We start from the raw sequence: 27,044 nt of genomic DNA, 5'->3' as shown, positions 1-27,044 counted from the left end.
AGCATGATGCATATGGTTATCATACAATTTTCTTGGACACAGCTACTCCCACACCTTCAGTTGCTCACACCGTCAATATTTGCCACACTTGTGGTGTTAAATTTCTCGGCCAAGTCATGTCCTACAGTCCAACTGTGTGAGGATGTGAATTATGTACACATCAGCATACGTTAACACTAGATACAGTTTCTGTTGTTGGTGCTGCCATGTTGTCCTTCACAGCTCAGTCGATGCAATTAGCTGACTCAAACAGACAAATTCACTTGGGATAGAACAGTAATTATGTTTAAAACGGGCAACTGGGGTTATTCTAGGCATCAGTGTGACTTCAAGTATTTATGCAGGAATGTTATGTTCATATAGACATTAGTAAGCACACAGTTCTCCACAAAACAATGTTGCACTAAATCCCAAAATTTAAGAGAGTGAGACTTAATTATCTCATTTAGATAAACCTTAAACCTGACCTTACACTGACTCAAAATAGCATTTCTTTTCTTTCTGGATACAACTTATATCTAACAGTAATTACCAATAATTTGCACCCATTTTTAAAATGTTTTACATAACAGAATAACTGGAAGCAAACCTGAATACCAATATAATGCATGTCAACGCAGCCACAGCAACAACAGTCAAGAATACTGTACACAAGCAGGAAAGAGAGAGAGACAGAGAGAGAGATTGGACCCATGACCATGCTTTCCTTCATAAAAATTTTCATTCAACCTGTTGAGATAGCTGGATCACTCCACATGATTGAAGTCACACGCTATGAAGAAAACAGAAGAGAGAGCTCATGCCTGTTGAAGATTACTCATATCTGAAGAATATCATAACCCTTTGGCATAGTTTGATTCCTTTGAGTTGTTATATTTTCATTTGCAGCTTATGTTCATAATTTCTATCATGTGTCCGTTAAGAGTTTAGCTGCGTATCCAAAATACAGTCTGGGTTGATCATCGTGAGCCCGTGTGATTGATTTATGCATGTGCCACAGCAGTGACAACTTTTTAATTTACTCTGTGTTCATAAAGCAGAACACTGATTTGGCTTAAAAGTTCAAAAATGAAAAAAAAAAAAAGAACCAGAAAAAAGAGGAGGACTATTTAAATCACCATTTCAAAGCAGAAATCCACATCCTTGTACAACCATTTCCCCTTTATATTTATAGAAAGGATGCTGTGTGGGAGAAATTCTTAGTTCACTTTTTTCAGAAAAAAAGCAGTGATGTTTGTAAGTAACACGCATCTAAACATGTTTTCTGGTGCAGTACAGAGCCATTTAAATTGTGGAGGCACAGTTGTACCACGTGCTTAAATGTTCCAGTTTTGAACATCAGTCTCAAGTCTGAGGTGTTGGTCCTTCACTGTTCTATTTACGTCAAACCATGTTCTGCATTTGCTAGTTTGAATCTTTAGTCATTGCCTGTCATTTTCAGGTAAATAAACACAATAACAACAGTCTAGTCTACTCTCTACTAATCTCAGTGTGCCACTTCTAGAGTCAACATACTGCTTGTTATCTGAACCATGTGTTCAGGCTGTCATAGATTAACTTTGGTAATGCTCTTAGTGTCTCCTGTGTCTGATAGAGAAAGTGCTTTTGCCACTCTATAGAAAGAAAGATAAATTATATTGTTAATTTTGAAGAGACATTCAAATTGGAAATATGTGCTTCAACTAATTGCATGTACCTATCTTTTTGTTTTAGGGTTGGTCTTTGGGGAGAAGAAGAAGACATACTTCATTAATCCCGCTAGAGGGAAATTCCGCTGTGTAAAAATGTAGTGTGGCATTGTGCGTGAAACTGCCGCTGACTAACATTTGGAACACCATTATAACACATATTTATATTTACAGTATAATAACAGAATACAGTATATAACGTATTTATTATCCATTAACCATCTTTATGGGGAATTTCGTTTGGACTCAAATAAATAGTAATACAGTGTTGGCTTAAAATCTGAGGTTGTTACTTCAATTAGCAAGAAACAACATTCTAGTTTACCCACCAGACCACACACACATACAACCGGTTTACCACAGCTGCTCATTGTCCACCACTAATTATTCTGGGCAATGTAACGCATACAGTATGTTTGTGTATCTGCGTCAGTGTGAGGCAGTGTGGTCTAAATGAATGGGCTGCAGATGCATTTAATTGATAATTCAGGGTTCCATGCTGTTTTCGTTTGTAGTCCAACACTTCATCCAGAGGAGGGCAGCATGGCCCTTTGGCTGTGTGTAAATAGAGCAGCCCTTGTGGATTACTGGAATTTATGTTTGCTTTAAACCAGGAAGTCAGCCACTGACTATCTCTGTCAAGTCACAGTAACTGACAGTGAGACTACTTCCACTCTTGTGAATTTCTTTTCGATGTAAAAGCCAGACAGAAATGTGTCCTGAGTTTAAATAAATTTCTAAAGAAGTCTGAGTCAGAGAACATCAACTGTTTTCAAAACAAAAACTACAATTTAAAGAGGGCTGCTCAGCAATGTCACACAGATCAGTAAACATGCTCCAGGGATTTTTTTTATTGATTTTGTTTAGATTTATAGCTGCATCAAGCAATCTTTCCATGTAGGCATTAAATCAAATGATTCCATGTAGACATTAAGTGAAATTACTTCACATCTAGCATGAACGAGATACCACTGACAATTCCACTGATTAAAACCCAAATCTGCAATACTAAGTTGCATTAATACTTGTTTGGGCACTAAAGGACAGTTAACAAGCTGACAGATACACCTTTTGACTCTGTTTTAAACTTATCATTTTGTCCTGGAGAGGTATGTACACTAGGTTTATCGGAGCATTTTAATGGGAAACAATAGAAAATGTGCCCAAGAAACTGAAACAAGGAGTCAGTAAGGTACAAATGTTCCAGAGTGGGATAATTTTCTCCTGTATCACCTCCGGACAGAGCCATACTGTTTCCACTCTTTATACTATTTTAAGACAAGTTAGTCCCCTGTGTGTTGCTTCGTATTTACCACACAGATTTGAGAGTGGCATTGACCTACATACTCCCCGCTAAAAAGCAATTAAGATTTCCCCCCCCCCAAAACATTAAAATGTTCCTTTCAGTTAGAAAGACACTGCATTTTAGCAATTTTAAAACAACAACTTGGACATTCAATGATGGATCACTCAGAAGTACAAATCAATGCGTTATCTGGGAGATAGGCACTGTTTTACTGGACGGAAGAGAACGTTGTTGACATTTTGAGCTCTACTTTTACCAGATGCATCATTAAAGTGATGCTTGCACATGAATGCAGCGATAATTATAGATATAATCTAGAGATATAATATCCTGGAATGGGCCATTCTACTTGAATTATATCATCATGCTAATACTTTTGTACTTTTGCTTCAGTAAAATAAGAATGCTATTTTTTTTTTAGCTTTTGGCATTGCTATTTTTAATTGAGGAAAATATCTAAGTACTACTTTTACCACCACTGGTTGCTCATTATGAGCGTGAGAATATGTTAGATTTGTAAAAAAGATTAATTCTGCTTTATCGTCACAACCTTTATTTTAAAAACTTAAACACACCGGAAGATGAAACGATTCTGCTGCTAGCTTTATGCTAACCTGATGTTAGACAGAAGTGACAGGTCTGTACGTTTTAATACTTCATCTGGTTCAAGTCAAGAACAAACGTCAACTTATACTTTCTCACAACAACCGCAGAAGTATCGTCTGGATACAGTAAAGTAAACCTCAGTATCGTTATTTTACCAGACAGTAAGTTAGAAAACGCCACGTCGAATCTAACGTAACAAGTTAGCTTACATAACGTTAGCCATTAACGTTGCTTCTTTTAACGTTAACATTAGTTATTTGTTGTTAACTTAAGCATGTCTTTACAGAAAACATGCACATGTCATTTCATTCGACAGTTTGAGACACATTCACTTTGCTTACTTTCATAATCGTTTAAATCTGATTGCCTTTATTTTTTTTTTCTTTTGCCATTACATTAACGTTATCTGAAAAACATACGCCAAAAAATGCTGTTTTCACTAGTGCACCTCGATGTGATTGTAACGTTATAAGTTTAACATTGTATTCAGATGCTGTCACATTTTACAGCGTTGTACAAAGGGATAATAACAGCGTTGAAAATATACTTCCGTATTTGTTTACATGCAATCCACTTTTAGGTGTGTGTCCTATTATTTGCTGTAACATCTTCCTTGCCCCCCTCCCCGACAGACATGGCTGTGTTTAAGAACTGTTCTGTGCTTTTCGAGCTGAAGAACTTGCCTTTCAAGGAGAAGAAGCAGCTCAAATCAGCAGTAACAGAGAATGGAGGCAACATTTCTTTCGTGGTCAATAACCAGGTCAGAGGATGTGGTCATTGTCAACTGTAGGTGGTGTCTTAGTGGCAGGCTAGACTGGCATCACCCTGTTAGCAGAGATATCAGACTGCTGGTTAAGGTGTTCGATTAAAAACTAAATATCCTTCTCCAATATATGATTAATGTAGATTCAGCTTGCATGATTATACTGTATATCATTTAAGATATATACTGTATATACAGTAACAAAAATCACAACTTGCTTTCCGCCTACATTTCCCACAGTGCTCTCTGATAGTGACCAGTGACCCGTCCAACCTCAGCTCCAGCAGGCTGCGTGGTATCCAAAAATACCAAATACCCGTAGTCGGGGTGGATTATGTGTACAGCTGTCTGGAGAAAGGAGTTTTTCTGCCCGTGGATGAATACAAGCTGGATTCTACCTCTCCCGTCGCTTTTTCACCTCCTCTTCCTTTCTCCTCAGAGACACAAAGTCCACTCTCACATAAAGGTATTATCCTTATGGGCAGTAATTGTAAGGCTACTCAGACCATATGATGACACTTTAAATCTTACAGACCATGTATCAGTAAGCACATTTCAACAACAAGGCTATTACACGCAACATAAAAGTAACAATATAACAGCAATATAAAACTAGATTTAAATACAATTTTAAAAAGTTAAATAGAAAATAAAAACAAGGATTAATAACAGGAGAGTTAATGTACAGATGTTGATCAAAAGACTCAAATCTGATTTAATTAAAGGCAGTGGCAAACAGAAAGATCTAATTTAAAAAAGAGAGTTGCAGCAGACCTGCAGTTTGTTCCAAATATATGGTGCATAAAAACTGAATGCTGCTTCTCCATGTTTAGTTTTAACTCTGGGGACAGAAAGAAGACCTGTCCGAGACAGCTCAAGAGGTCTGGATGGTTCATAACAGAGCAGAAGATCAGAAATGTATTTTGACCATAAAACCAACAGCAATATATATCAAAGTCAGTTCTTTGACAGACAGGAAGCCAGTATCAAGACCTCAGAATTGGAGTGATGTGAGCCACTTTTTTGTTCTTAATGTGGACTCAAGTAGCAGCATTCTGAATCAGCTATAGTCTGATCAATTGATTTAAGGCGACCTGTGAAGACACTGTTACAGTCTATGCATGGACAAGTTTTTCCACATTCTGCTGAGACACAAATCCTTTAATCCTTGATGTATTCTTCAGGTGATAGTAGGCTGACTTTGTAGCTGAAATTCCATGACGATTCCTGGCTGCAGATTGAATCTGAGTTCTAACTTTAAATCGTTCTTCCTTGGCTCCAAAAACAATTAAAGTTACTGTGTAAAAAGCATTATCTGTCAAATTTGCAGGAGGGAAGAGGCAGGAGGTCTTTTATTTATTTATTTATTTATTTTTTGTTCATTAGAGCAGGCTAGATACCCAGTGACAAGTGAAATGAGACAACCGTCAAGGATAACGGCAGTCTTGTGTGCATTCTAAACACAGATACAGCCATGACAGGATGAGTGCTGATTGAAGAATCAAGTTGACAGTTCTAGTTAGGATTTCCTAAGTTAAAATAAGATATAATGTCTGAGATACAGCCGTGAGTTTAGGATGTGTGCTTCTGTAATAGGAAGATAGGATTTTTTCCTATCTTTGAAACTTAAAGTTAGGACAAGTAGTTGAGAAATTTTTTCTGTAATGTCCCTGAACTTCACCCAGTTCCAACACAATGACTCATGATTCCTCCCAGTCATTGCCCTTTATTTGCACTTAGCACAGACATTTTCTTGTAGTCACTGATTCAATTATCTCTAGGATTCTTAAGGTCTGGTAAGTGTGTGTTTGCTTGTAGGGTGTGTGCATTGCTGCACTTTACAATACATAGATTTTCTTTAGAGCCAACTTAAATCGGGTGCAGTGTTGCGTAATGAGCGCTTTGTGAAGTCTATTTGTAGGAATCCATATGTCAACTTGCTAACTAGCCTATGTGTATTTAGGTTTAACTGCATACCAGTTCTAATACATTTATTGCACAACAAGTGCCATGAGGTTGGGTGTGTAAGTGTCCTGTCTTGTTCATTGTAGTGTCCAAAGTACAAACCAACAAAGCAGTTGCAGAGCCTTCCAAAGGCTCAGCCGGGCTTCAGAGGGCAGAGACTCCGGAGAGGAGCGGAAACGTCCTGGAAAAGTTCAGGTGTGAACTACAATCATCCTCATGTTAGCCTGGACATGCACAGGAGTGTGTTATGTTAACACTGGGGGATTAGTGATGAAGGAGACAGTGAAAATCTTTCATTGTGAAGATGCTCAAAGGTTCAGTCTTTTTAAAAGCCTATATCGGGCGTTGAAAATATGTTGTGATATGTTTGCTTATTACACTAAACAGATGAGGCCTTTATGAAGCTGATTGGCAGCCTGTGCAACTTATAGTGCAGCCCACCATCAGGGTAAACCTTAGGAATAAAGTGATAATTTTCCATTTTTTCTGCCCCCCACACTTCTGGTGGAATAACCATGTTATCACATACCTTTGTCACATGGTAGAAGCAACTGGAGAAAACGCACAACAATATTTAAAAAAATAATTCCTAAATTACATATATAAAATTGTCACTGATCTTTGCATTTGTGTCATCAATTTTCACAGAATTTATACTGAAACTGATTCTGATCTTCCAACGTATCCGGATAATTTTGAAGTGGCCAAGTATTCAATCTTTGAAAAGGTAAAACTGCAGTTTAATTTTAGCTTACCACTACTACTACTACTACTACTACTGCTACTATACTGTAAATACTATTGTTAATAATATATATTTCTCTCAAGACAAACAGCAACTTTTGCTGTGTGCTGGAGCTGCAGAGTTTCAAAGGGGACAAAGGACGGCAGTACCGTGTGGTCAGGTGCTGTAAGGCTAATGTAGGAGCCAAGGTATGAAGTATGAAGTCACTGAAATAATACTGTCATATCACCGTTAATTAGTTTTAATTGCCTGCTCTTTGTCTTTGTTTGTGCTGTTTCTCTGTGTTTGTAATAATTAAATGTGTCCCAAGACATTTTTGGGGTTTAATTGAGATACCTGTAACGTCACTAATGATTCTGCCTTTCTGTTATTTGGTCATTTGTCTTATGTTGCTTCAAAAACCTATTAGGGATAATTGCCTTTATTGATATAGCTTTGTGACTGCTCTGTAACATGTTATCCGTAATGTCTTATGCTGTAGAAGTAATCTGAAGTTAAAATGTATTTGCAGTAATGGTAAACCAATGGAGAATTTGTATACCGAAATAGTGTAACTACAAGTGTTCAGAATTTCCTCTATATCAGTTTGAAAACCCCCCTGAGAGCATATTTAGACCATCATAACACAATAGAACGTCCAATGAAACAAGACCACGCAAGTTCTCAAGTGAGAGTCCTCCAGTTTTACCCCCATCAGAGTAACAACTAATCAAAATGTGGGCCGCAAGTCAGACTTGGATAGAAGAATAACATGCACGTTGGAAAAAAACATTAAAAAATGTATACCTATGTTTGTGCTAACAGAAAGTGAAGGACATGTTGGTGTTTCCGTCCACATCAGAGGAAGCTGTGGATGTGTACGAGGCCCTCAGAGAGAAACTGCACACGACTGGTCTGCAGCTGATGAGCAAAATCCCTCCACAAGCACTGGACCTGGGCTCCAACCCCCTCCAGCAAGTAAGACACACTTGCTGCACGTTGCGTAAAAACGTTACGTGTTTTGCTGACAGTCTTATCCAAAGCAAGAAAAAATAAGCCGCAGGCAATTATGAGACTGTATTATGACTATACCTGAGAATGTCGTTCTCTGTGTCGTTCTCCACCAACGTGTCCCTGAGCAAGACACTTAACCCCTAGTTTCTCCAGAGGCGTGCAACCTCTGAAATATAGCTATTGTAAGTCGCTTTGGATAAAAGCGTCAGCTAATTGAATAAATGTAAATCTAAGGAAAAATCATTAGATTTGTCGCTTAAAAAATAATCATTTGGTGCTCCTTTCATAGAAGGCTTACAGTATTTTCTGCACACAATTTATGTGTATTTCTAACACACATCAATAGTATGTTAAGAGGACTTTGGATTAGACTTTGTGTTATTATGATATCTGAAGCGTAAGGAGTACCTGCTGCTTTACATCTGTGTCGCTGAATCTAATGAGCTGATCGGTTCATTTACATGTGCCTTGTTTGACTGGCAGCTGCTGCTTGAGGAGAAGCTGAACACAGGAAGCTTATCCCAGGAAGTGGGCGTATTTGTGGAGCTTCTGTGGACCGAGGCCCTGGGCTGTCTTGACAGCGTCCTCAGAGTTTCAATCGACAAGCTCAGCCTCAATGATGTGAGATTTTCTCTGTGGATTGTTTTGTGAAATCTCCGTATGCTGTCAGACTACTGAAATCAATATCAGCTGTCTCGTCAGCCTGTTTGTTTCACTTTCCAGGAAAGACAAATCATGAATCTCATTAGAATAACGTATTCACTCCATGTCGTTTGTTTTGTTTGTGTGCGTGTAGGTGAGCAGGGTGGAGGGCTTGTTGCTTCAGGCTCAGAGGAAGCTGAGAGAGGCTAATCAAACTGAGATGGCATCTCTCCTGGATGAGGTTTACACCCTGCTGCCGCACAGAGAGCCCCCACTATCCCCCACTGCCAAGCTCATCTCTCAGAAACTGGACCTCTGTCAGGTAACGCGACATACACACTCACATCCATACACCCAAGTCACCACTGTACCCTGTGCATATCCAGGCTAACATAAACACGATAATTTTTCTTTCTCAAGTTAATCAGAGATGTTCTAAACGTGAGTGAGATGACACTGAGAAGCCCAGTGCCTTCCTGTCTTGGGAAGTACCGCGCTCTGAGATGCAGCATTGAGACTGTTCCCCCCAGCAGCTCGGAGTTTCAGGCTGTGACGTCTCTGCTGCAGGGCAGGTAACACACCGACTCAGAAATACTTGTATGTCTGATATTCTGGAAGTAGAACCCATTTGCAGTGATACAGTGCTTCTTAACCCCAAAACACATGCATCTTTTCACAAAACGTGTTGCAGATACAAATGCACACCACCTGTTTTGTTACCAGAGTCGTCACACAATCTAATAAAGAGCCCAGTAATTTCCAAAGAGAGTTTGAATGCAGTTTAAGCTTAATTAGCCTTTCTTCTTCTCAAGACATATGAAATACAAATAGTATATTGTTTACCAAAGGCTTTATATACAGGAACAGGGACAAGCCATTCAGGCAGTCTATTTGTTGTAAATAGTAGCCTCCAGGTGTTTTTAGTGCGACAATAAAATGTGACAATATGAGTGTTTTGTGGATCTTATAAATCTTAGTGCGCATGTTTGTATTCATGCTTTGCAGCAAGGTGCAGATCCAACGGGTGCTGCGTGTCAGCAGAGGGGTGGAGCTTCAGATGTTTAAGAGTGAGCTCGGGAACATTAAGCCCCTCCTCCATTCCTCCAGCCCCAGAAACTTTGTGGGAGTCCTGTCTCGGTGAGCACACACACTAACCTGTTCTCATCCCAGGGCGGCAAATACCGACGCTTTCACAAAGCCTCTATATTTGACGCACAAGGTACCCTTCAGCTTCCCAATGAAATACCTTTTTAAGATGTGGTTAACATCGTGACATGGTCACAGTTTGGTAGGGTTTATGCCCCAAAACTACTTGGTTAGGTTTAGGAAAAGGTCACGGTTTTGGTTGAAATAAGTACATTACATGACAATACTCACGTATGTGATGTTAAGAAACTTAAAACTTTAATTAAGTCACTTTGACTATACTACGTCACCTGACACAGATAGGTTACATTAGAGTTAGCTGAAATTCCAGGGCGTCTCATATGGACACTGAAGGGTACCTTGTGCATCAAATACCAACACTTTCAACAGCTGGAGAGGAGAACGCACTGCAATACACACACACACAAATACACTAGAATACAAATGTTGTATCATTAATTAAATATATTTTTATTATCATGCATCTAATAAAATCTGTATTTCTATTACATAGCGTGTGGAAAATGTATGTTGTTAACCTTAACCCCTAACCTGTTCTTTTACAGTGTGGGATGGTACTAAAGAAGAGCCTCCCATTTTAACTAATTGAGCGTCCTGAGATTCGACTTATCTGTCAAAGTGAAGTAGTTTTAACATCTGAGATGAAAATTGCTTTTTAAACTCCCTCTTTGAATTTCAAAAGCCATACTGTCTGCATTAAGGGAATATACCACCAGAGGAACATAAATTATTTTGGGTTAATTAAAGAAAAAAAATCTACCCTCTTCTATTGGCTGTAACTTTGAGTGCAGTTTTCTGGATTATGAATAAATAAATACATTTTCAAGCAGTAACCCTCTGGTGCTATTTGGAGCTGAGCCTGTGCAAAAATACTGTAATGTAACATGTTGTGCAATTTAAAGCAGTTATTTAAAATTCTGCATGGTATGGATGTTTTTTGTTCATGTGTAAATTACAATAAATGCGTTTTACAGTAATGCTGACAGCTACAGTATAGTGCAGGTCTAAATCTTCACCAGAACAATTAAGAAATCTGACTTTGACTTTGATTATGTAACTCATAATTTTCCTTGTTCCTTTAGTGGTCTGCTGCTGCCCCGTGTTGGAGTGGAGCATCATGGGATAGAGAGAACAGATGTTGGTAATCTGGGCAGTGGAATCTACTTTAGTGATGCCATGAGGTTAGTAGAAATTTGGAAATGTTAATTCATAAACAACTTGTTTGACATATAACACCATCTTCCATACAAACATGGGTCCACTCACAAGAGACACATTAGTTAACTTTTCCTTAACTTGATTGACAAGTTACTCTTGTATTGCCTTAATAAAAAAAAAAACATAATAATTTTAAAATCTTTGAAAATACATTTTAATAAAGATAATATTGCACCAGTGGTCCTCAGTTACATCATCTAACAACACAGTCATCTTTAGTTAGCATGTGTTTTGTCCTCTGTCCACAGCACCAGTTTGAAGTACTCTAAGCCCAGTGAGACAGACGGCTCTCGGCTGCTTTTGGTTTGTGATGTGGCATTGGGACGGTGCAAGGATGTCCACAAGAGAGACCTCACACTGACCCAGGCTCCTGAGGGACACCACAGTGTGCATGGTGTCCGCAGCACCCATAAAACTCACTCTGAGTTTGAGGTAGGAATGTTTGCATCTACAGTAAGTTTAGAAAGAAAGATAAATAGACAGATGCACATACCTCTAAATAAAGTGTCCCTAATCTGAATTTTCATTCCTAATATGGGACACAGATCAGTTGTTTATCATGACATTGTGAACTGATAGGAGCAAGGCATTTAAATTAGATTTGTGCACTCTGATGTCACTCAACCAATAGTCGAAAAGTAGTACTCTCGTTTGCGTAATGGAACAGAAATGTTAGAGGAAAACACAGAAATTTATACATTTGGGGAAATAAATGGGACAAAAGGAAAGGGAAAATAATATATGCATAAATAAAATAAATTCATCATTATTTAGTAGATAGAGGGATTAATACAAAGGCAAATAAATACAGAAGCAAATGAAAGCAGAAATTTATGTCACATTTATACATTAATTATTGCCTACATTTATTGTTTATATTAATATTGGTGTCATTTTTAAATAAATAAAGGAATAAAAGCAAGTGTGTACAATATGTATTTTTAAGATTGTGTTGCAGATCATCAAAAAGCTGAGGGAAATGAACAATGAATGACTTTACCTATGAGTTTTCACATTTAAATTACAGGTGACTGTGAAAAGTATTCTCTGAAGACAGCAAGTGTTATCAGTTATAATAAACAAAATTTAACTTGATTTAACATCACACAGCCTTAACTCATCTAAATGTCCATGCCTGTGTGCGCTCTAACATGTATAATTATATTTCTGCTCCAGGATGACGAATACGTGGTGTACAGTCCTGAACAGGTGAAACTGAAGTACGTGGTTCAGTTTAGCATAGAGGGAGACCAAATAAAGGAGTTCAGTCCTGCCATCAATACCTCAGCTGAGCCTAGCCTGCCCTCTTCTGACCAAGGTGGGCGCCGGACAAGTATAGTTCTCATAAGGGTCAGCAGTTTAAACATTAAAATCTGATGGTTACACACCACAGTAGAGGTTTGTTTACACGACTGAGAGAATTTTCTGGTTTCTTCAGCTCATTTTCAACCACTTTGATAAATTCAAAATTGTGCCATCAACCCTACTATCATACCATTGAACCCCACCATCATAGTACCGACTCCACTCAGCTAAAGTGTGGAGTGGTTTACTTCAGACAACAGGACAGTAAAAAGAAAAGCCACATTTTTTGTTTTTGACTGTAGTATCCAAAAGCTGTTTCAGTAAAACAGAGAATACATTAAACAGAGAGAGAAAACATGTCAATACTCCACATAAATACAAAACCTTTCAGCCACATGAATACAACCCACACACACTTAAATAAAATACAGTTTTTATAAACCCTGTCCTATTTCTACTACTACATTCGCACAGCAGGCGCGCACACACACACAGACTGCCTTGTGTCACTATTGTTCGTGGTGACTTGGTCATTGACATAATGCGTTCCTTAACCCTAACCCTCACAACTAAGTGCCCAACCCTGAACCAGACCCAATTCTAACCCTAAAACCAAGTCTTAACCCTCAAATAGCCCTTTAAACTTCCCAGTCCAGCATTCCTGGTCCCAGTTTTTGGCAAGACAACCGTACTAGAGTGGTTTTGCAAATCCAGCAGTGGCCTCTGTTTAAGAATATCTATATCATTATTGGCCTTTAAAAGACGAGGCATGTCAAACCCACTACAGCATAGACGTGTCACTTAAAACTATGAAACCGTGAAATTTGCAAATAAGTAAAAATTTGCCTAAGGGCAATCCCATATTTCCAAATACACCTTGGAGTTAATTATCATCATCAGGGATGGTGTTTTGCCTTGTTAACTATCACATCAAAGAAAGTTATTATAATTTATCACATTTCCATGCAGAGGTAACTGAACTTATATCCTGAAGAATGATGTTGTAAATTGTGTAAGCCTGAGGTCTTTAAGGATGTGGAATAAGATAAGAAAACCTTTATTGAATCCACGTTGCTTCTACTCTATAAAGCATGAAAAATTTAAAATACATACTGCACCAAATACAGCATACATAATTAGTAATTATTATGAAAGTGGGTTGAGACACTAAGTAGCAATGGAATAATATTTGAGCCTTGGGTCACAAAAAAGAAAGGCGTTATGTTTTATCAGTGCCAATTTCATAAGTAATACAGACTGTTGCTTTCTTGGTTTTACATCGTTTTTAATTTACTTGTACTTTTTTGAGCTTCACTTTGATATTTTTTGGTGATGTCCTGTATTGTTTTGATAGCAGTGGTAAGCAAACAAGCATTTTATGTGGTGTGTGTGTGTAGAGCTCGGTTTGGAGGATGACGGGGTTGAAAGCATTAAAAACCCACTGGAGGGTGTGACAGCTGGACTTTTGGACAGCTCTGGTCAGCAGCTCCCTCTGCAGGCCGTCCACGTGAAGTGCAAACTGATGGATCTGCTCTCTCAGGTGGCTTTTTCTCTGTTAGGTTGTTGATAGCTGAGTGGTTGATTTTATTCAGCTTCCTAAAAAAAACTAATTGCAGTGTTTACTGGCTCAATCTCAAATCAAGCACTGAAAGTATACGTCTCTCATCTGCCCTCTGTCCTCTTTTAGGTCGTCATTTTCCAAAAGTACACCAATCTGAGCTCTGTGCCAATTGAGGCCAAGTATGTCTTCCCGTTGGATGATTCTGCAGCAGTGTGTGGATTTGAAGCTTTCATCAATGGGAAACATGTGGTTGGGCAGGTAACGTAACATTATTTTATTTACATTCATTTATTGTATTTCCTTGTTATCTATGTTATTTCTTATTATTTATCTAAATTTACTGACATGATATTGTAAATGCCCCTTCTGTAAATGACACAAAGGAAAATGAAAAGGCTCAGTTTGATATTCTTATGAAAGCCAAACTGTCATTTAGAGTATGCATCCATTTGATCACACCAGGTGTGTGGTATCACTCTTGTACTGTACAGTATTGGATTTTTTGTACACATTGTGAGCAACTGTTGACAGGCTGCTCTTTTCTGATTGACCGCTCAGTGATTGGAGATATTTTCAGGTAGTCATTGTATTGTAAACCCCATCCACCAGTACCACGCAAAGGATAAAACTAACATAATGGATTAATAGCAAAACCAATTTAACCTTGTTTTTTGTGTCTGTTTGGAACTCAGGTAAAGGAGAAAGAGACGGCCCGCAAGGAGTACAGGCAGGCTATTGAGAAAGGCCATGGAGCCTACCTCATGGACCAGGACGCCCCTGTATGTTCACCCTCTGCACTCAACCAAACACCAATCCTGAAATATTAGACCGCACAATCAGTGTACCACAATATGTATCACCCTTTTTTACAGCATTCCATTAATTTCTTCAGCTCATCAAAATGATACAGAAAAGTTTGTATAGTTATAAAGTGGGAATCGCTGAGAAGAATCCAGTTAGAAGTGCAAATCAGAGCCTGGCAATTTCAAAAGGCTTTGTCATTGCAGTTGCAATAAAAACATTAATACTGCACCTGGGAAGTGGTAGTTAACTTCTCCCCAGAGGTGATGATTAAACCGAGAGAGTTTCAGAGGAGAAGAGGAGCTCAAACTGTGAGTCAAGTAACATTGGCTAAAGAAAGATAATATGGGGATAGTATGGGGATTTTACTTCCGGATCCAGAGGCGCCTGAAATAGCTCCTCCCACTTCAAAACTCTGTTGTTACACTGGTTGTGATGTTATTTTTGTGCTCACTGCAGGATGTGTTCACCATCAGTGTGGGCAATCTGCCCCCGGGTGCGACTGTCCTCATTAAAGTCACCTTTGTGTCTGAGCTGATCGTCAGGGACGGGAGCATCCTCTTCTCCCTCCCTGGGAGTGTGGCTCCGTGGCAGGAGGGTGCAGCGCTAAACCAGACCACACAAGTAAGCAAAGAGGGGATGGGATGCCTGACAAAACCTAATAAAATCCCACCTAATAGTAGCAGTTCTTTTTCTGCAGGCTGTCAATAGTGTTAAAACGGCAAGAAAACAATAGGAGGACAGTGTATTTGTGAAATTATTATTTTCTTAAAAAGCAATGAAATGTATGAGATAGCTGTCTCACTTTTACATGAACCACTCATCACAGAAGAAATTTTCAATTGAGACCAAGTGTTTCTGTATTTCCATATTTCTTTTGCCACATTAGGGTTGTGTCTTTCTATCTTGGCTAGTGCTAAACTGTCCTCACTGTCGTGGAAATTATATTCCTGGTGAGGGGTTAAGCAAAGAATTGAGTAACAACCAACCGTTGTCTTTGAAGAATTTATTTAACAAAAGAGAATAAACAGAAGTACTAAAACACATATACAGCTGGTCCAGAGACCTGCTGCCTAGGGCGGCATTGGGCGTCTGGCCCCGAGCAAAGGGATGCATTATCATTTACACAGTCAAGGTTTCTATGTTTTGGACAGAGATCTTCTCGGCCTTGAATTAACATTCCAGGAGAGGAGAGGAACAACAATCATCAAATCGCCAAAACAACCTCACAGCTCTGACCTAAACTCTAGTAAATGTGGACAGACTAACATAAGGAGTATAGGAGAGAAAAGGTTAAGGATAAAAAAACACACACTGGTTCCATCAGATAAAAGTGTATGCATTACTCACCAATCTGATGGTCCTGTCACTGGAAAGAAATTAATAATAAAGAGTTTGGTCTTTATTTGTAAATTAATTCCCTAAAATGAATTCAATTAGTCTTTCAGATAATCATATGTTAATATCTTAATATTTAACAGTCACAAGCTTTGACGGTTGATTGTTATAAAAGATCCACCATCTCCACATTTTTGTTAATTGTACAACCACATCAACAGAGACTTGATTCAAATCAAATTTGATTTCTTGCTTTAAACTCATTTGGGACCCTTCGGAGCACCCTGATGGCATCTATGTGCACATTAGGATCAATAGAAGAAAAGTCTGGGGTGGAGCGTTTCTGCCTGTGAGGCTGTGAGGCTTCATATAGCATGATAAGGACATCCAATGCCAATACTACTCTCGCGCATGTACCTCTCCATCCTTCCCGGCAGAGTTTGGTACAGCCGGCCACTCCCACAAGACCAGCGCTAGGCTTGTATGCAGTCTGTGTTTCTGTCTACCGAGCAGTCCCAGGTGTGTGAGCACACACCAGGGAAATGCCCCACCGACTGACCAGCTGTGTGAACCTTGGAATGACTCTCACCTTGGTGAAAACATTCAAATGTGATGTCTGTTGCTACTGTGGTGTTTTGAGGAGTTGGTATGGCGGTGCTTGAGTGGGCAAGGAGTGGATATTTAGCCTAAGTTTCTAACAGGTCGGTGTCAACTTTGTAGCTGCGGGCGTCGGAGAGTGGGAAAGGTTTAAATTTGGAAACTACTGCTTTAATTTTGTATGGAGTTCAGAGGAAAAGAGAGGGTATTGGGTCTCATCGTATGTGGGGGGCTCGGCATTGAAAGTAAAATGACTGTAAATGTTCTCCTCTGTTTTTGTGCGTTTTCCATTGTTCAACAGGTCACTGTGGAGAAGGTGTGTGTGACCGATGAGGAAGCAAGTACGAGGTAATCTAAATTATGTGTGTTGAATATTTTAATGCAGTTTACTTTTAACAAAATGTTTAATCCATGAGATAGTTGTTTCCTGACTCCACCTTTAGTGCTGAATGTCCAGTGGTGTAATGTGGTGAAACAGTGGACAAATAATCAATCACTGACAATTGTGTTCAATCGTTTGTCTTTTAACAAGTCAAACATTTTCACAGAAAAGTGTGTGCGTTGTTCTATTGTGTGGAATGCACACTTCAGCTAGAGGCTGTGTTAAATGTGTTGTTTCTTTCCCTCAGAGAGTTCACCCTGGACATGTCAATCGAGATGCCCTATGAGATCTCCAGCCTAAAGAGCACCACTCACAAAATCAAGATGAAGGTCATTTGGATGTATTCACATCTTGATAATGATAAACTTCATTTTGACTATACAGATATTGTTACATGTTTGTCAGTTTTTCTCTGTTGGATTGGGTTCCTGCACAAGTCAAGAAATTCTACAAATGTATAGAAAAAGTGTAGACATAAATTTAGGAAGAAGTCTACCCAATTATGCTGAATGCCTTAATATTCAACATGGATCAAGGAATTAAGTTCTAGAAATTAATTTTGAAATGGGAACATTGTCACTTTGCACAACCTGCATACTGCATAAAATGTTTTTACTCTTTCATGTATTTCTACAAATGGGGTTCAACTGTATATCTCTGGGGAAGGGATGACTTGCTGAAGGGATGACTTGATAAATTGAGAAGTCTATCAGCAGATTATTTGTTATAATTAACTAAATCTCTTAATGATTTTTTTTACATGTCACAATACTAAAAATTATCTTGTTACAGCTTCAGTAGAATATGCTTGCCTTTCTGTGTTTATTATATTAATTTTTTTCTGCAACGTTTTCTTCTTTTAAAATTTTATTTTCTAGTTTGAGTTATGCCATCATTGACGCAGATTTGTCATCACATCATCGAAACTATGCTTGATGTTTTATCTATTACAACATTATAAAAGTAATCATTACTTGCATAGCTAGTTCCTTTCCTCTATTTTATGTTTGTTTTTTTTCTTTTCTGTGTGTGTGCTTATGCGATCCCATAGAGAACAGACTGTAAGGCGGTGGTGAGCGTGCTGCCGGGAGAGGTCATGGGTCCAGAAGGTTTCCAGCTGTCAGTCACTCTGTCTGAGGTGCACCTGCCCAGGATGTGGGTTGAGAAACACCCTGACAAGGACAGCCAGGTCTGTCTGTCTGCCTGCCTGCCTGCCTGCCTGCCTGCCTGCCTGCCACTGTGTTACCTGTTTGTTTTTTTAACCATCTCTCACTCTCTCCTCTAGGCCTGCATGTTGGTTTTCTATCCAGACTTTGACATCAACTCCATTTCAGCATCCGATGAAGTCGTCCTGTTGCTGGACACATCTGAGTCCATGAAGGGAGAATCTCTCCGCATAGCCCAGAGAATTGCCCTGCAGGTCCTCAAAACCCTTGACCGAAACCTCAGACTCAATGTCATTTTCTTTGGCACAGGTCAGTTGTTTCCTTTTTAAATTTTTGCTTAGCCTATGCAGTGATAATACTTAAAAAAGAGAAGGTACAAGTTGGCAAGGTGAGACAAACTAAAACTCACTGTTAAATAGGAAGGTAAAACTGAAAATGGCAAACGGTGAAAGGGATTTATTTTACTACATTAAATATTAATAAAGAAATAATGAGGAAAATCATTATTGTGTTATGGAATACAACTGTGGTGAAGACTTTTTACGTGGTACAATTTCTCATTGATCATTATCCTACTGAATATTTTGCTAAAATAACTAATGACTACAGTTGTCAGTTGTCATTTTCTTGTCCTTTACTGTGGTTTTGTCTGTCAGATCACACAGAAACTTTCCCGACAGCACAACCTCTTGCTGAATCTCGTCAGGCAGCCGAGAGCTTCATCAAGGTGAGTTATGACTGGCAGATTCTTTCATGCTGTAGTTCAACGTGGAAGCCATTGTTATAAGGAATATTGAGTAATGTTGCCAGAGAACTCTGACATGAAGCAAGCATATATTTTTTTTAAGTTAAAGAGTTGTTTAGATGTTATCTGTGGTATTTCAACTTTATAAAAACATATAAATAACATCTTAAACTATGAAATTATCAGACCTGAGTTTATATACTGTAATATCAACTTAACTACACAAAGTCATCACTGCTGTGTTACTGTACGGCTATTTTTACTGCCGTAAAAAAAAGTGTGCTTTATGTTTTCTGCACTTGTCTGAGTGCTGAGTTGTCTGAAAATAAAACAGGATACACTTGGCTGGACTGGTCAATGTAAGGTGAATTTCTTATGTGAATTTAGGATTTTCTGTATTAGATTTTTAAAGTAAGTAACAAGTGGTTCATTGACAGAAGTGTTTTTCATTGCTTTAAAATTTATACTTCACAGTTTACAGTTTACTAACTTCACAGTGTGTGTTATTTTAAAGTAACTGCCAGTGGTGGTGCATTTGTAGCCATTCTGCAACAGTTTGTTGACATGTTTGTAGTTATTTTCAGTGAGATACGTCGGTGTCAGAAATTCCAGATACCTCTGATTTGGAATAGCAAGTCAGAGATTTGACATGAACAACTTTTCCCAATTGGCTGCTTGTAACTACGGTTTCATGTTATGACGTGAGCGTTACCATGTGCCTGTGTGTCCTGAAAGCTCTGCTCCTCTACCGCCTATCAGCGCTTCTCTCCAGTAGGAGGCAGCACTGAGCTGTGGCGGCCCCTGCGAGCGCTCAGCCTGCTGCCTCCGTCCCGAGGCGTCAGGAACCTGCTGCTGCTGTCAGACGGCCACATCCAGAACGCAGAGCTCACCTTGCAGCTGCTCAGAGACAACGCTCAGCACAGCCGCCTCTTCACATGCGGCCTCAGGTCTGAATGGATGGAGGGGTAGTAGGTCACGGGGCTGTAAAGATATGGATTTCTGATTTTTATCATTTAAAGGTTCACTCATGATTTAGCTAAAATGACTAACAGAGCCCCAAATCACAAGAACATCCTTTTAGCTAATTGTTTATGTTGATGAATACTGTGCTACAACAGTCGATGACACTGTTAAAAATCTGCAGCAGTCTACGACAGTCTCAGTCAGACACACACCTTTGAAAGGTGATTGAAAAGATGCAGACAGGTCAGAACTCTCTGAGCTCTAATGACAAACACATTTATACATTTGTCACACACAGCTTTTGTCTACAGTCCTGTAGGGACAACAATAGAAACTATTATTGTGTTTTAATCCCTCTGCATGATCAATAAATAAATAAAATTAGCAGCTTTTTTTATTAAAGAGGTTTTAAAGGTGTGTTTTTCTGTTACTTTGTCATTGCAGCCCGACAGCCAATCGGCACATGCTGAGAGCCCTGGCCCAGGCAGGGGGTGGAGCCTTCGAATTCTTCGACACAAAAACCAAACACAACTGGGCAGAGAAGGTGAGACTTACTACCTTTAATCAGTCACAGATAAACAAACAGTATATTCAGATTTTATGTTCCTGCTAGTAATTATTGTGTAAAGGTTGTACGGCTGGTCCCTATTTTGTGGTTTTCATTTTTTGCATCTTTTTTTTACTCATTTGGTAATAAATAAAAAAATAGGATATAACTACATTTCCTTAGCACCTATTTGAAAAGAAATTATTTAATCTTAATTTACTGCACCAATGTTACAAATGTTTCCACCCAGTCCTGGTATTGTATTGTTGCACTCTTGTACCTCGAATGAAGTGCATTCAGTACCATTTCAGAGCGTTCCCTTTTAGAAGACCGAATGCATGATCATTATATTTACATTTATTCATTTAGCTGACACTTTTATCCAAAGCAACTTACAATTGTGTCTTATCCACTATTCCATCACCACCCAACATGATCATTCATGTTTAAATGACTTCTGCACTGGCCAAGTCAGTTCAACACAAACAGGCTTTACTGACAGAGCATAAACAGAAAGGCTCTTGAACTTGTTTAGATTTCAGAGAGGGAGCAAAAGTTTTGGAGAGATCTGTCAATCCGCAACTTCACATTCAATGATGTTTCTCAAAAATCACAGTGCAATGTACTATTTCAGTTTTGAATCAGTATGTTTCCATTATTCTCTATGTTTTAGTTATTGGTCCTGCTGCATTTCAGCGAAAAAATAAATCAATTAAACCAAAATATGTATAATAACAAATACTCCAGATCTTGTCTACATCATGTTAGTCACATATCCCCAGGTCACTGAATGGTAACTACAATATTTTGTTCTGTTTAGTCTTTCTCTAAGTCTCCAAATGTGGCCAGTGGCCACATTGCAGACATGCAGCACCATCCCAAGCGATACCCTGGCAGTTCCCAAGAGGATCTTTCCGACCTAATGCATTTGCAATGCAACCAACAGTCATAAAATGTGACAAATACTCTTTCACAAAGAATAAAGTCACCTCTTGATCTGTTTACCCTTTTTTTGTGTGTCTTGGCTGCAGGTGGCTCGTCAGGTGAAGCGTATGGCTTCTCCTGGTTGCAGTTCAGTTTCAGTGAAGTGGCAACAATTTAATCCAACAGCGCCCCCTCCCGTGCAAGCTCCCAAGCACCTCCATGCTCTGTTCAATGACTGTCATACCCTGGTTTATGGCTTTGTGCCGCACTGCACTCAGGTACGCTGTTTATATACGAGACAAACTGAATTACTGCAGAATTACCTTTTTTCTTGTGTTTCTTGCAGATATTTTTGTAAATGTGTTTATTATTCTGTGCAACTAAAGATAATTTTTTTACCATTAATGAATTGGTGCTATATAAATAAAATTTTATCTAATCAGTTTGATCAACTGTTTCGTATATATTACTGGTGAAAAATGCTTAATTTTGAGCTGAGCTCAAGTTGATATATTCAAATGCCTTGTTTTCTTTAACTCTCAAAAACACACAAATGGATATTAAATTTACAATGATACAAAACAAAGTAAAGCAGCAATCCACATATTTAAGAAGCTATAAGTCAGCAAATATTTGGCATTTATCTTTAATAAATTACTCAAATAATTGTGACTTGCTACAGGCCACCCTTCTTGGTAACCTGAGTGGTCAGGAGCTCAAAACCATGGTGTCAACCAGTGAGCTGCAGAAAACCAGGGGCACAGTAAGAACTCTCACACTCAACAGTACCTGCTGTATATGTTTAATATCAGTTGATGAATCTATTTGTTAACTGACAGGCTCAGCTACCAAAAAAAAAAAAATGCTGTTACACTGTCTCCCACAAAATACACACATCATTAGTTATACGATGCAGGTTAATAGTCATTATCTTGAGGATGATGAGGCGATGATTATGATGTGTATTGGTGTGTGTGTGTGTGTGTGTGTGTGTGTGTGTGTGTGTATTTCAGTTTCTGCACAAGCTCACAGCAAGGGCCCTCATCAGGGATTATGAAGACGGAAGCCTGGACACCAATGAAGCTGAACATGAGGTGTGTTTTGTGCGTGTCATTGAATGAGACCGCAAGCAACCCACCTTGGTTGAGTTGTCTTGTCTGAGCTCCACAGGTTTAACATGGATTTTTACTTTCCCAGGGGAAGAAAGCAGAGTTGAAGCGCTTCATCATCGAGTTAAGCAGAGAGTTCTCCATCCTGTCTCAGTTCACCAGCTTTGTGGCCATCGAGGAAAGGGTTTGTGCAATTTTCACGTTACATTTAGACTGATATTTCATATCTGAAAGCTGCCCAGAGCAGCCAACCCACTCACTGTGGATTTGAAGGTTTTGTTACATCATATTTTGTAGCTCCCAACCAAACCAAACTCATCTACCTTGTTTTAGGACTCAGAACAAACAGAGACGGGTTTCACAGACATCCCCAAGCTGATCGCAGAGGAAGATGTGGATGTCCTCCCCTACATCAGCTGGATTTCTCCTCAGGATAGTTATGCGGAAGGAAGGAGGGAAGAGTTGGATTTGAGTGATTTGATAACGGTAATGTCACTCTGTGTGTAGTGTAATCAGTGGGGAAGGAAAGAGCAGATTTCTCCATCCTGCACAGTCCTCCCTCCAGTCTCAGTTCACTAGCTTTGTGGCCATAGAGGAAAGAGGTTGTGTAATTTTGAGCACAATTTTTACGTTTATACTTACTATCTGGTAGCTGCACAACGCAGCCAAATCACTAACCATGGATTTGAAGGTTTTGTTAGATTATGTTTTGCAGCTCCCAACCAAACGCATCTAGCTAGTTTTAGGATTCACAATAAACACGAGCGCTTCATTGAAATCCTCGGCTGTAGTTCTGATAAAAATTGTGAAGAGAACAGAGGGACAGAAGAAGTGGAGGACTGTTTCAATGTTTTCATGATGGTAACATCACACTGTGTGTAATGTAATCCGGGGGAAAGGAAAGAGCAAATTTACTTGTGATTGTTGTTAATTGTCCTGTTTTATAAGCTGTAGCTGTCTCTCTGTTGTAGGAAGATGAGGGAGATGTTTTGGCAGATGAGGCCGAAGTCTCTCAAGATTATTCACCCGCGGTTAGTTCCTTCACCCACAAACTGCATTCTCCATCCTGCACAGTCCTCCCTCCAGTCTCAGTTCACTAGCTTTGTGGCCATAGAGGAAAGAGGTTGTGTAATTTTGAGCACAATTTTTACATTTATACTTAATATCTGGTAGCTGCACAACGCAGCCAAATCACTAACCATGGATTTGAAGGGGTTTTTTTACATCATGTTTTGTAGCTCCCAACCAAACGCATCTACCTAGTTTTAGGATTCAGAATAAACACAGGAGCGCTTCATTGAAATCCTCGGCTGTAGTTCTGATAAAAATAGTGAAGAGAACCAAACTCATCTACCTTGTTTTAGGAGTCACAACAAACACAAAAACTGTTTGGCTTACAGGATGGAATCTTCGAGAACGGATCGACAGAAGGGGAGGAAGAGTGTTTTGAAACTTTGCCGATGGTAACATCACACTGTGTGTAATGTAATCAGGGGGAAAGAAAAGAGCAAAGTTACTTGTGAATGTTGTTAATTACCCTGTTTTATGACTTGCAGCTATCTCTCTGTTGTAGGAACGTGCATGTTTTTGGGAGGGTGAAGATGAGAGAGACATTTTGGAAGGAGCCATAGCCTCTGCAAGTTATTTATCCATGGTTAGTTCGTTCACCCACAAACTGCATTCTCCATCCTGCACAGTCCTCCCTCCAGTCTCAGTTCACTAGCTTTGTAACCATTGAGGAAAGGGTTTATGTAATTTTGTGCACAATTTTTACATTTATACAGATATTTCATAGCTACCCAGAGCAGCCAAATCACTAACCATGGATTTGAAGGTTTTGTTAGATTATGTTTTGCAGCTCCCAACCAAACGCATCTAGCTAGTTTTAGGATTCACAATAAACACGAGCGCTTCATTGAAATCCTCGGCTGTAGTTCTGATAAAAATTGTGAAGAGAACAAAGGGACAGAAGAAGTGGAGGACTGTTTCAATGTTTTCATTATGGTAACATCACACTGTGTATAATTTAATCCGGGGGAAAGGAAAGAGCAAATTTACTTGTGATTGTTGTTAATTGTCCTGTTTTATAAGCTGTAGCTGTCTCTCTGTTGTAGGAAGATAATTATCTTGATGATGATGAGGATGAAGATAAGGGAGGTATTTTGGCAGAAGAGGCCGAAGTCTCTCAAGATTATTCACCCGCGGTTAGTTCCTTCACCTGCTGCTGCACATTTGCTATTTTGGGGGGGGGACAACAAATGCATTTTTTAGGTAAAGATGCTATTTTTAAAGTAGTGTGAAAAAATAGTTAGGTTAACTAACTCTAAATGTGCATCATATTCTTGTGTGGCATCATACACATTAATTTTTAAGCAGAGCAATCCACACTGCTCCATTCATTTGCTGTGGTATGTTGATGTGTAAAGTTATTGATAACCCTTATTAAATTCTTCCTGCATGCACTTAACAGATGCAATTTAATGTGACAGCAGAGGCAGGCCATTATTGGAAAAAACCTCCTTAGGATTTGTTAAATAGTGGGGTCAGGTAACAAACATAAATTTATCTAAAAGCAGATTTTTTTTGTGTGAACTGCAATGAACTTGTAGTATAGGTTTGAGTAGTTCAGTTTTAATTTGTTGCTAAACTTTTGTTCTGACTCCAACCCTGTTTTTATTTTTTTTCCGTTTGTAGAGTCCTCCTTGTTCAGTTACTGCACAGCCTCAGAAATATCTGAACACCAATCAAGTCTTAGAGCGTGACAGCAAGAGACGGTACCGAAGGTTCATAGAAGAGGTGCCTGAAAAGTTGGTTTCTTCAACTGAGCGAGCAACATTTCAAATGGACCTCAAGCATACTCCTTCTCTTGGCTTGTGTGACTCCATATACAACATGCTCCCCACATCTGGTGCCTCTGCAGCCCCTCAACAACCCTGTCGCATTGAAGAAAGCTTGAGTGGCTCAGCACTTTTGCCATCCCAATCGCAACCTGTCAATTTTAGCTTATTTGGCTCTTTTCCGCACTTCCAGTCAGAACCTACATTTTCTGCCTCTGCAGACACTCTACCTCCACCCCCTTCAATTGGTCGTAGCTCATTTGGCTTTTCACCTGCGCAGTTCCAGTCAGAACCTACATTTTCTGCCTCTGCAGACACTCTACCTCCACCCCCTTCAATTGGTCGTAGGTTATTAGGCTTTTCACTTGCGCAGATCCAGTCAGAACCTGCATTTTCTGCCTCTGCAGAGACTCTGCCTCCACCCCCTTCAATTGGTCGTAGGTTATTAGGCTTTTCACTTGCGCAGATCCAGTCAGAACCTGCATTTTCTGCCTCTGCAGAGACTCTGCCTCCACCCCCTTCAATTGGTCGTAGGTTATTAGGCTTTTCACTTGCGCAGATCCAGTCAGAACCTGCATTTTCTGCCTCTGCAGAGACTCTGCCTCCACCCCCTTCAATTGGTCGTAGGTTATTAGGCTTTTCACTTGCGCAGATCCAGTCAGAACCTGCATTTTCTGCCTCTGCAGAGACTCTGCCTCCACCCCCTTCAATTGGTCGTAGGTTATTAGGCTTTTCACTTGCGCAGATCCAGTCAGAACCTGCATTTTCTGCCTCTGCAGAGACTCTGCCTCCACCCCCTTCAATTGGTCGTAGGTTATTAGGCTTTTCACTTGCGCAGATCCAGTCAGAACCTGCATTTTCTGCCTCTGCAGAGACTCTGCCTCCACCCCCTTCAATTGGTCGTAGGTTATTAGGCTTTTCACTTGCGCAGATCCAGTCAGAACCTGCATTTTCTGCCTCTGCAGAGACTCTGCCTCCACCCCCTTCAATTGGTCGTAGGTTATTAGGCTTTTCACTTGCGCAGATCCAGTCAGAACCTGCATTTTCTGCCTCTGCAGAGACTCTGCCTCCACCCCCTTCAATTGGTCGTAGGTTATTAGGCTTTTCACTTGCGCAGATCCAGTCAGAACCTGCATTTTCTGCCTCTGCAGACACTCTACCTCCACCCCCTTCAATTGGTCGTAGCTCATTTAGCCCTTCACCTGCGCAGTTCCAGTCAGAACCTGCATTTTCTGCCTCTGCAGACCCTCCACCACCTTTCAGTGATCATCCGTTCTCATCACTTCACCTTCCTTGCTCAGCTCCTCCTCCAAAAAAAACAATTCTAGTCAGTGAGTCACTGGAGGCACACAAGAGCTCAGAACCACAAGATTTTGGGAGTGCATGTTATAGGAGTATATCAGCACCCCCCGTACCTCAAGTCCAACTTTTGAAACTGGCCAGTCATCCATTAAATGCTGACACTCCAAGTCCAGTTGATGCACCGAAAAAACAGAGGTTGCAAGAAAAAATAAGGTTGCGAACACTTGAATTTAAAGAATTACAAGAAACTCAACCAGTAGAGTTTTCTTCTGGGACAAGACTGGCCCTGAGAAAATATCCCCTTTGTTTAAAACGAAGGTCCTTGACATCTTTACATCACATGGGGTGAGTCCTAAAAAAACTTTTTTTTGATT

The 27,044-nt window shown here is 39.6% G+C and overlaps 1 protein-coding gene across 10 annotated transcripts in view; it reads left to right on the top strand.

Moving 5' to 3' along the window:
• Positions 1 to 3,581: 3,581 nt before the first annotated feature.
• Positions 3,582 to 27,044, top strand: part of parp4 (poly (ADP-ribose) polymerase family, member 4) — a 29,677-nt gene continuing 6,214 nt past the window's right edge. Inside the window, exons 1-35 of one of the 10 annotated variants that reach the window (XM_046053447.1) lie at positions 3,582 to 3,631; positions 4,233 to 4,360; positions 4,604 to 4,829; positions 6,415 to 6,523; positions 6,977 to 7,055; positions 7,157 to 7,261; positions 7,878 to 8,030; positions 8,550 to 8,687; positions 8,863 to 9,030; positions 9,129 to 9,280; positions 9,714 to 9,845; positions 10,958 to 11,056; positions 11,342 to 11,525; positions 12,270 to 12,411; positions 13,796 to 13,938; positions 14,086 to 14,217; positions 14,652 to 14,738; positions 15,220 to 15,384; positions 16,997 to 17,043; positions 17,325 to 17,406; positions 18,129 to 18,266; positions 18,363 to 18,552; positions 18,900 to 18,970; positions 19,724 to 19,935; positions 20,396 to 20,495; positions 21,530 to 21,700; positions 22,105 to 22,185; positions 22,436 to 22,516; positions 22,620 to 22,715; positions 22,865 to 23,017; positions 23,503 to 23,562; positions 23,932 to 23,994; positions 24,105 to 24,185; positions 24,646 to 24,735; positions 25,226 to 27,015. In XM_046053447.1, coding sequence (XP_045909403.1) covers positions 4,235 to 4,360; positions 4,604 to 4,829; positions 6,415 to 6,523; positions 6,977 to 7,055; positions 7,157 to 7,261; positions 7,878 to 8,030; positions 8,550 to 8,687; positions 8,863 to 9,030; positions 9,129 to 9,280; positions 9,714 to 9,845; positions 10,958 to 11,056; positions 11,342 to 11,525; positions 12,270 to 12,411; positions 13,796 to 13,938; positions 14,086 to 14,217; positions 14,652 to 14,738; positions 15,220 to 15,384; positions 16,997 to 17,043; positions 17,325 to 17,406; positions 18,129 to 18,266; positions 18,363 to 18,552; positions 18,900 to 18,970; positions 19,724 to 19,935; positions 20,396 to 20,495; positions 21,530 to 21,700; positions 22,105 to 22,185; positions 22,436 to 22,516; positions 22,620 to 22,715; positions 22,865 to 23,017; positions 23,503 to 23,562; positions 23,932 to 23,994; positions 24,105 to 24,185; positions 24,646 to 24,735; positions 25,226 to 27,015 — 5,846 coding nt within the window. In that variant the 5' untranslated portion in view covers positions 3,582 to 3,631; positions 4,233 to 4,234. Of the gene's footprint in view, positions 3,762 to 4,232; positions 4,361 to 4,603; positions 4,830 to 6,414; positions 6,524 to 6,976; positions 7,056 to 7,156; positions 7,262 to 7,877; positions 8,031 to 8,549; positions 8,688 to 8,862; positions 9,031 to 9,128; positions 9,281 to 9,713; positions 9,846 to 10,957; positions 11,057 to 11,341; positions 11,526 to 12,269; positions 12,412 to 13,795; positions 13,939 to 14,085; positions 14,218 to 14,651; positions 14,739 to 15,219; positions 15,385 to 16,996; positions 17,044 to 17,324; positions 17,407 to 18,128; positions 18,267 to 18,362; positions 18,553 to 18,899; positions 18,971 to 19,723; positions 19,936 to 20,395; positions 20,496 to 21,529; positions 21,701 to 22,104; positions 22,186 to 22,435; positions 22,517 to 22,619; positions 22,716 to 22,864; positions 23,018 to 23,502; positions 23,563 to 23,931; positions 23,995 to 24,104; positions 24,186 to 24,645; positions 24,736 to 25,225; positions 27,016 to 27,044 lie in introns of all 10 variants that reach the window. The other 9 variants (XM_046053449.1, XM_046053446.1, XM_046053448.1 and 6 more) reach the window with 9 other exon arrangements.

The sequence above is a fragment of the Micropterus dolomieu genome, linkage group LG07, assembly GCF_021292245.1.
Source record: "Micropterus dolomieu isolate WLL.071019.BEF.003 ecotype Adirondacks linkage group LG07, ASM2129224v1, whole genome shotgun sequence".
NCBI lineage: Eukaryota > Metazoa > Chordata > Actinopteri > Centrarchiformes > Centrarchidae > Micropterus > Micropterus dolomieu.
Note: the sequence above shows the minus strand (reverse complement) of the source record. Positions and strands in the feature narration are given on the sequence as shown.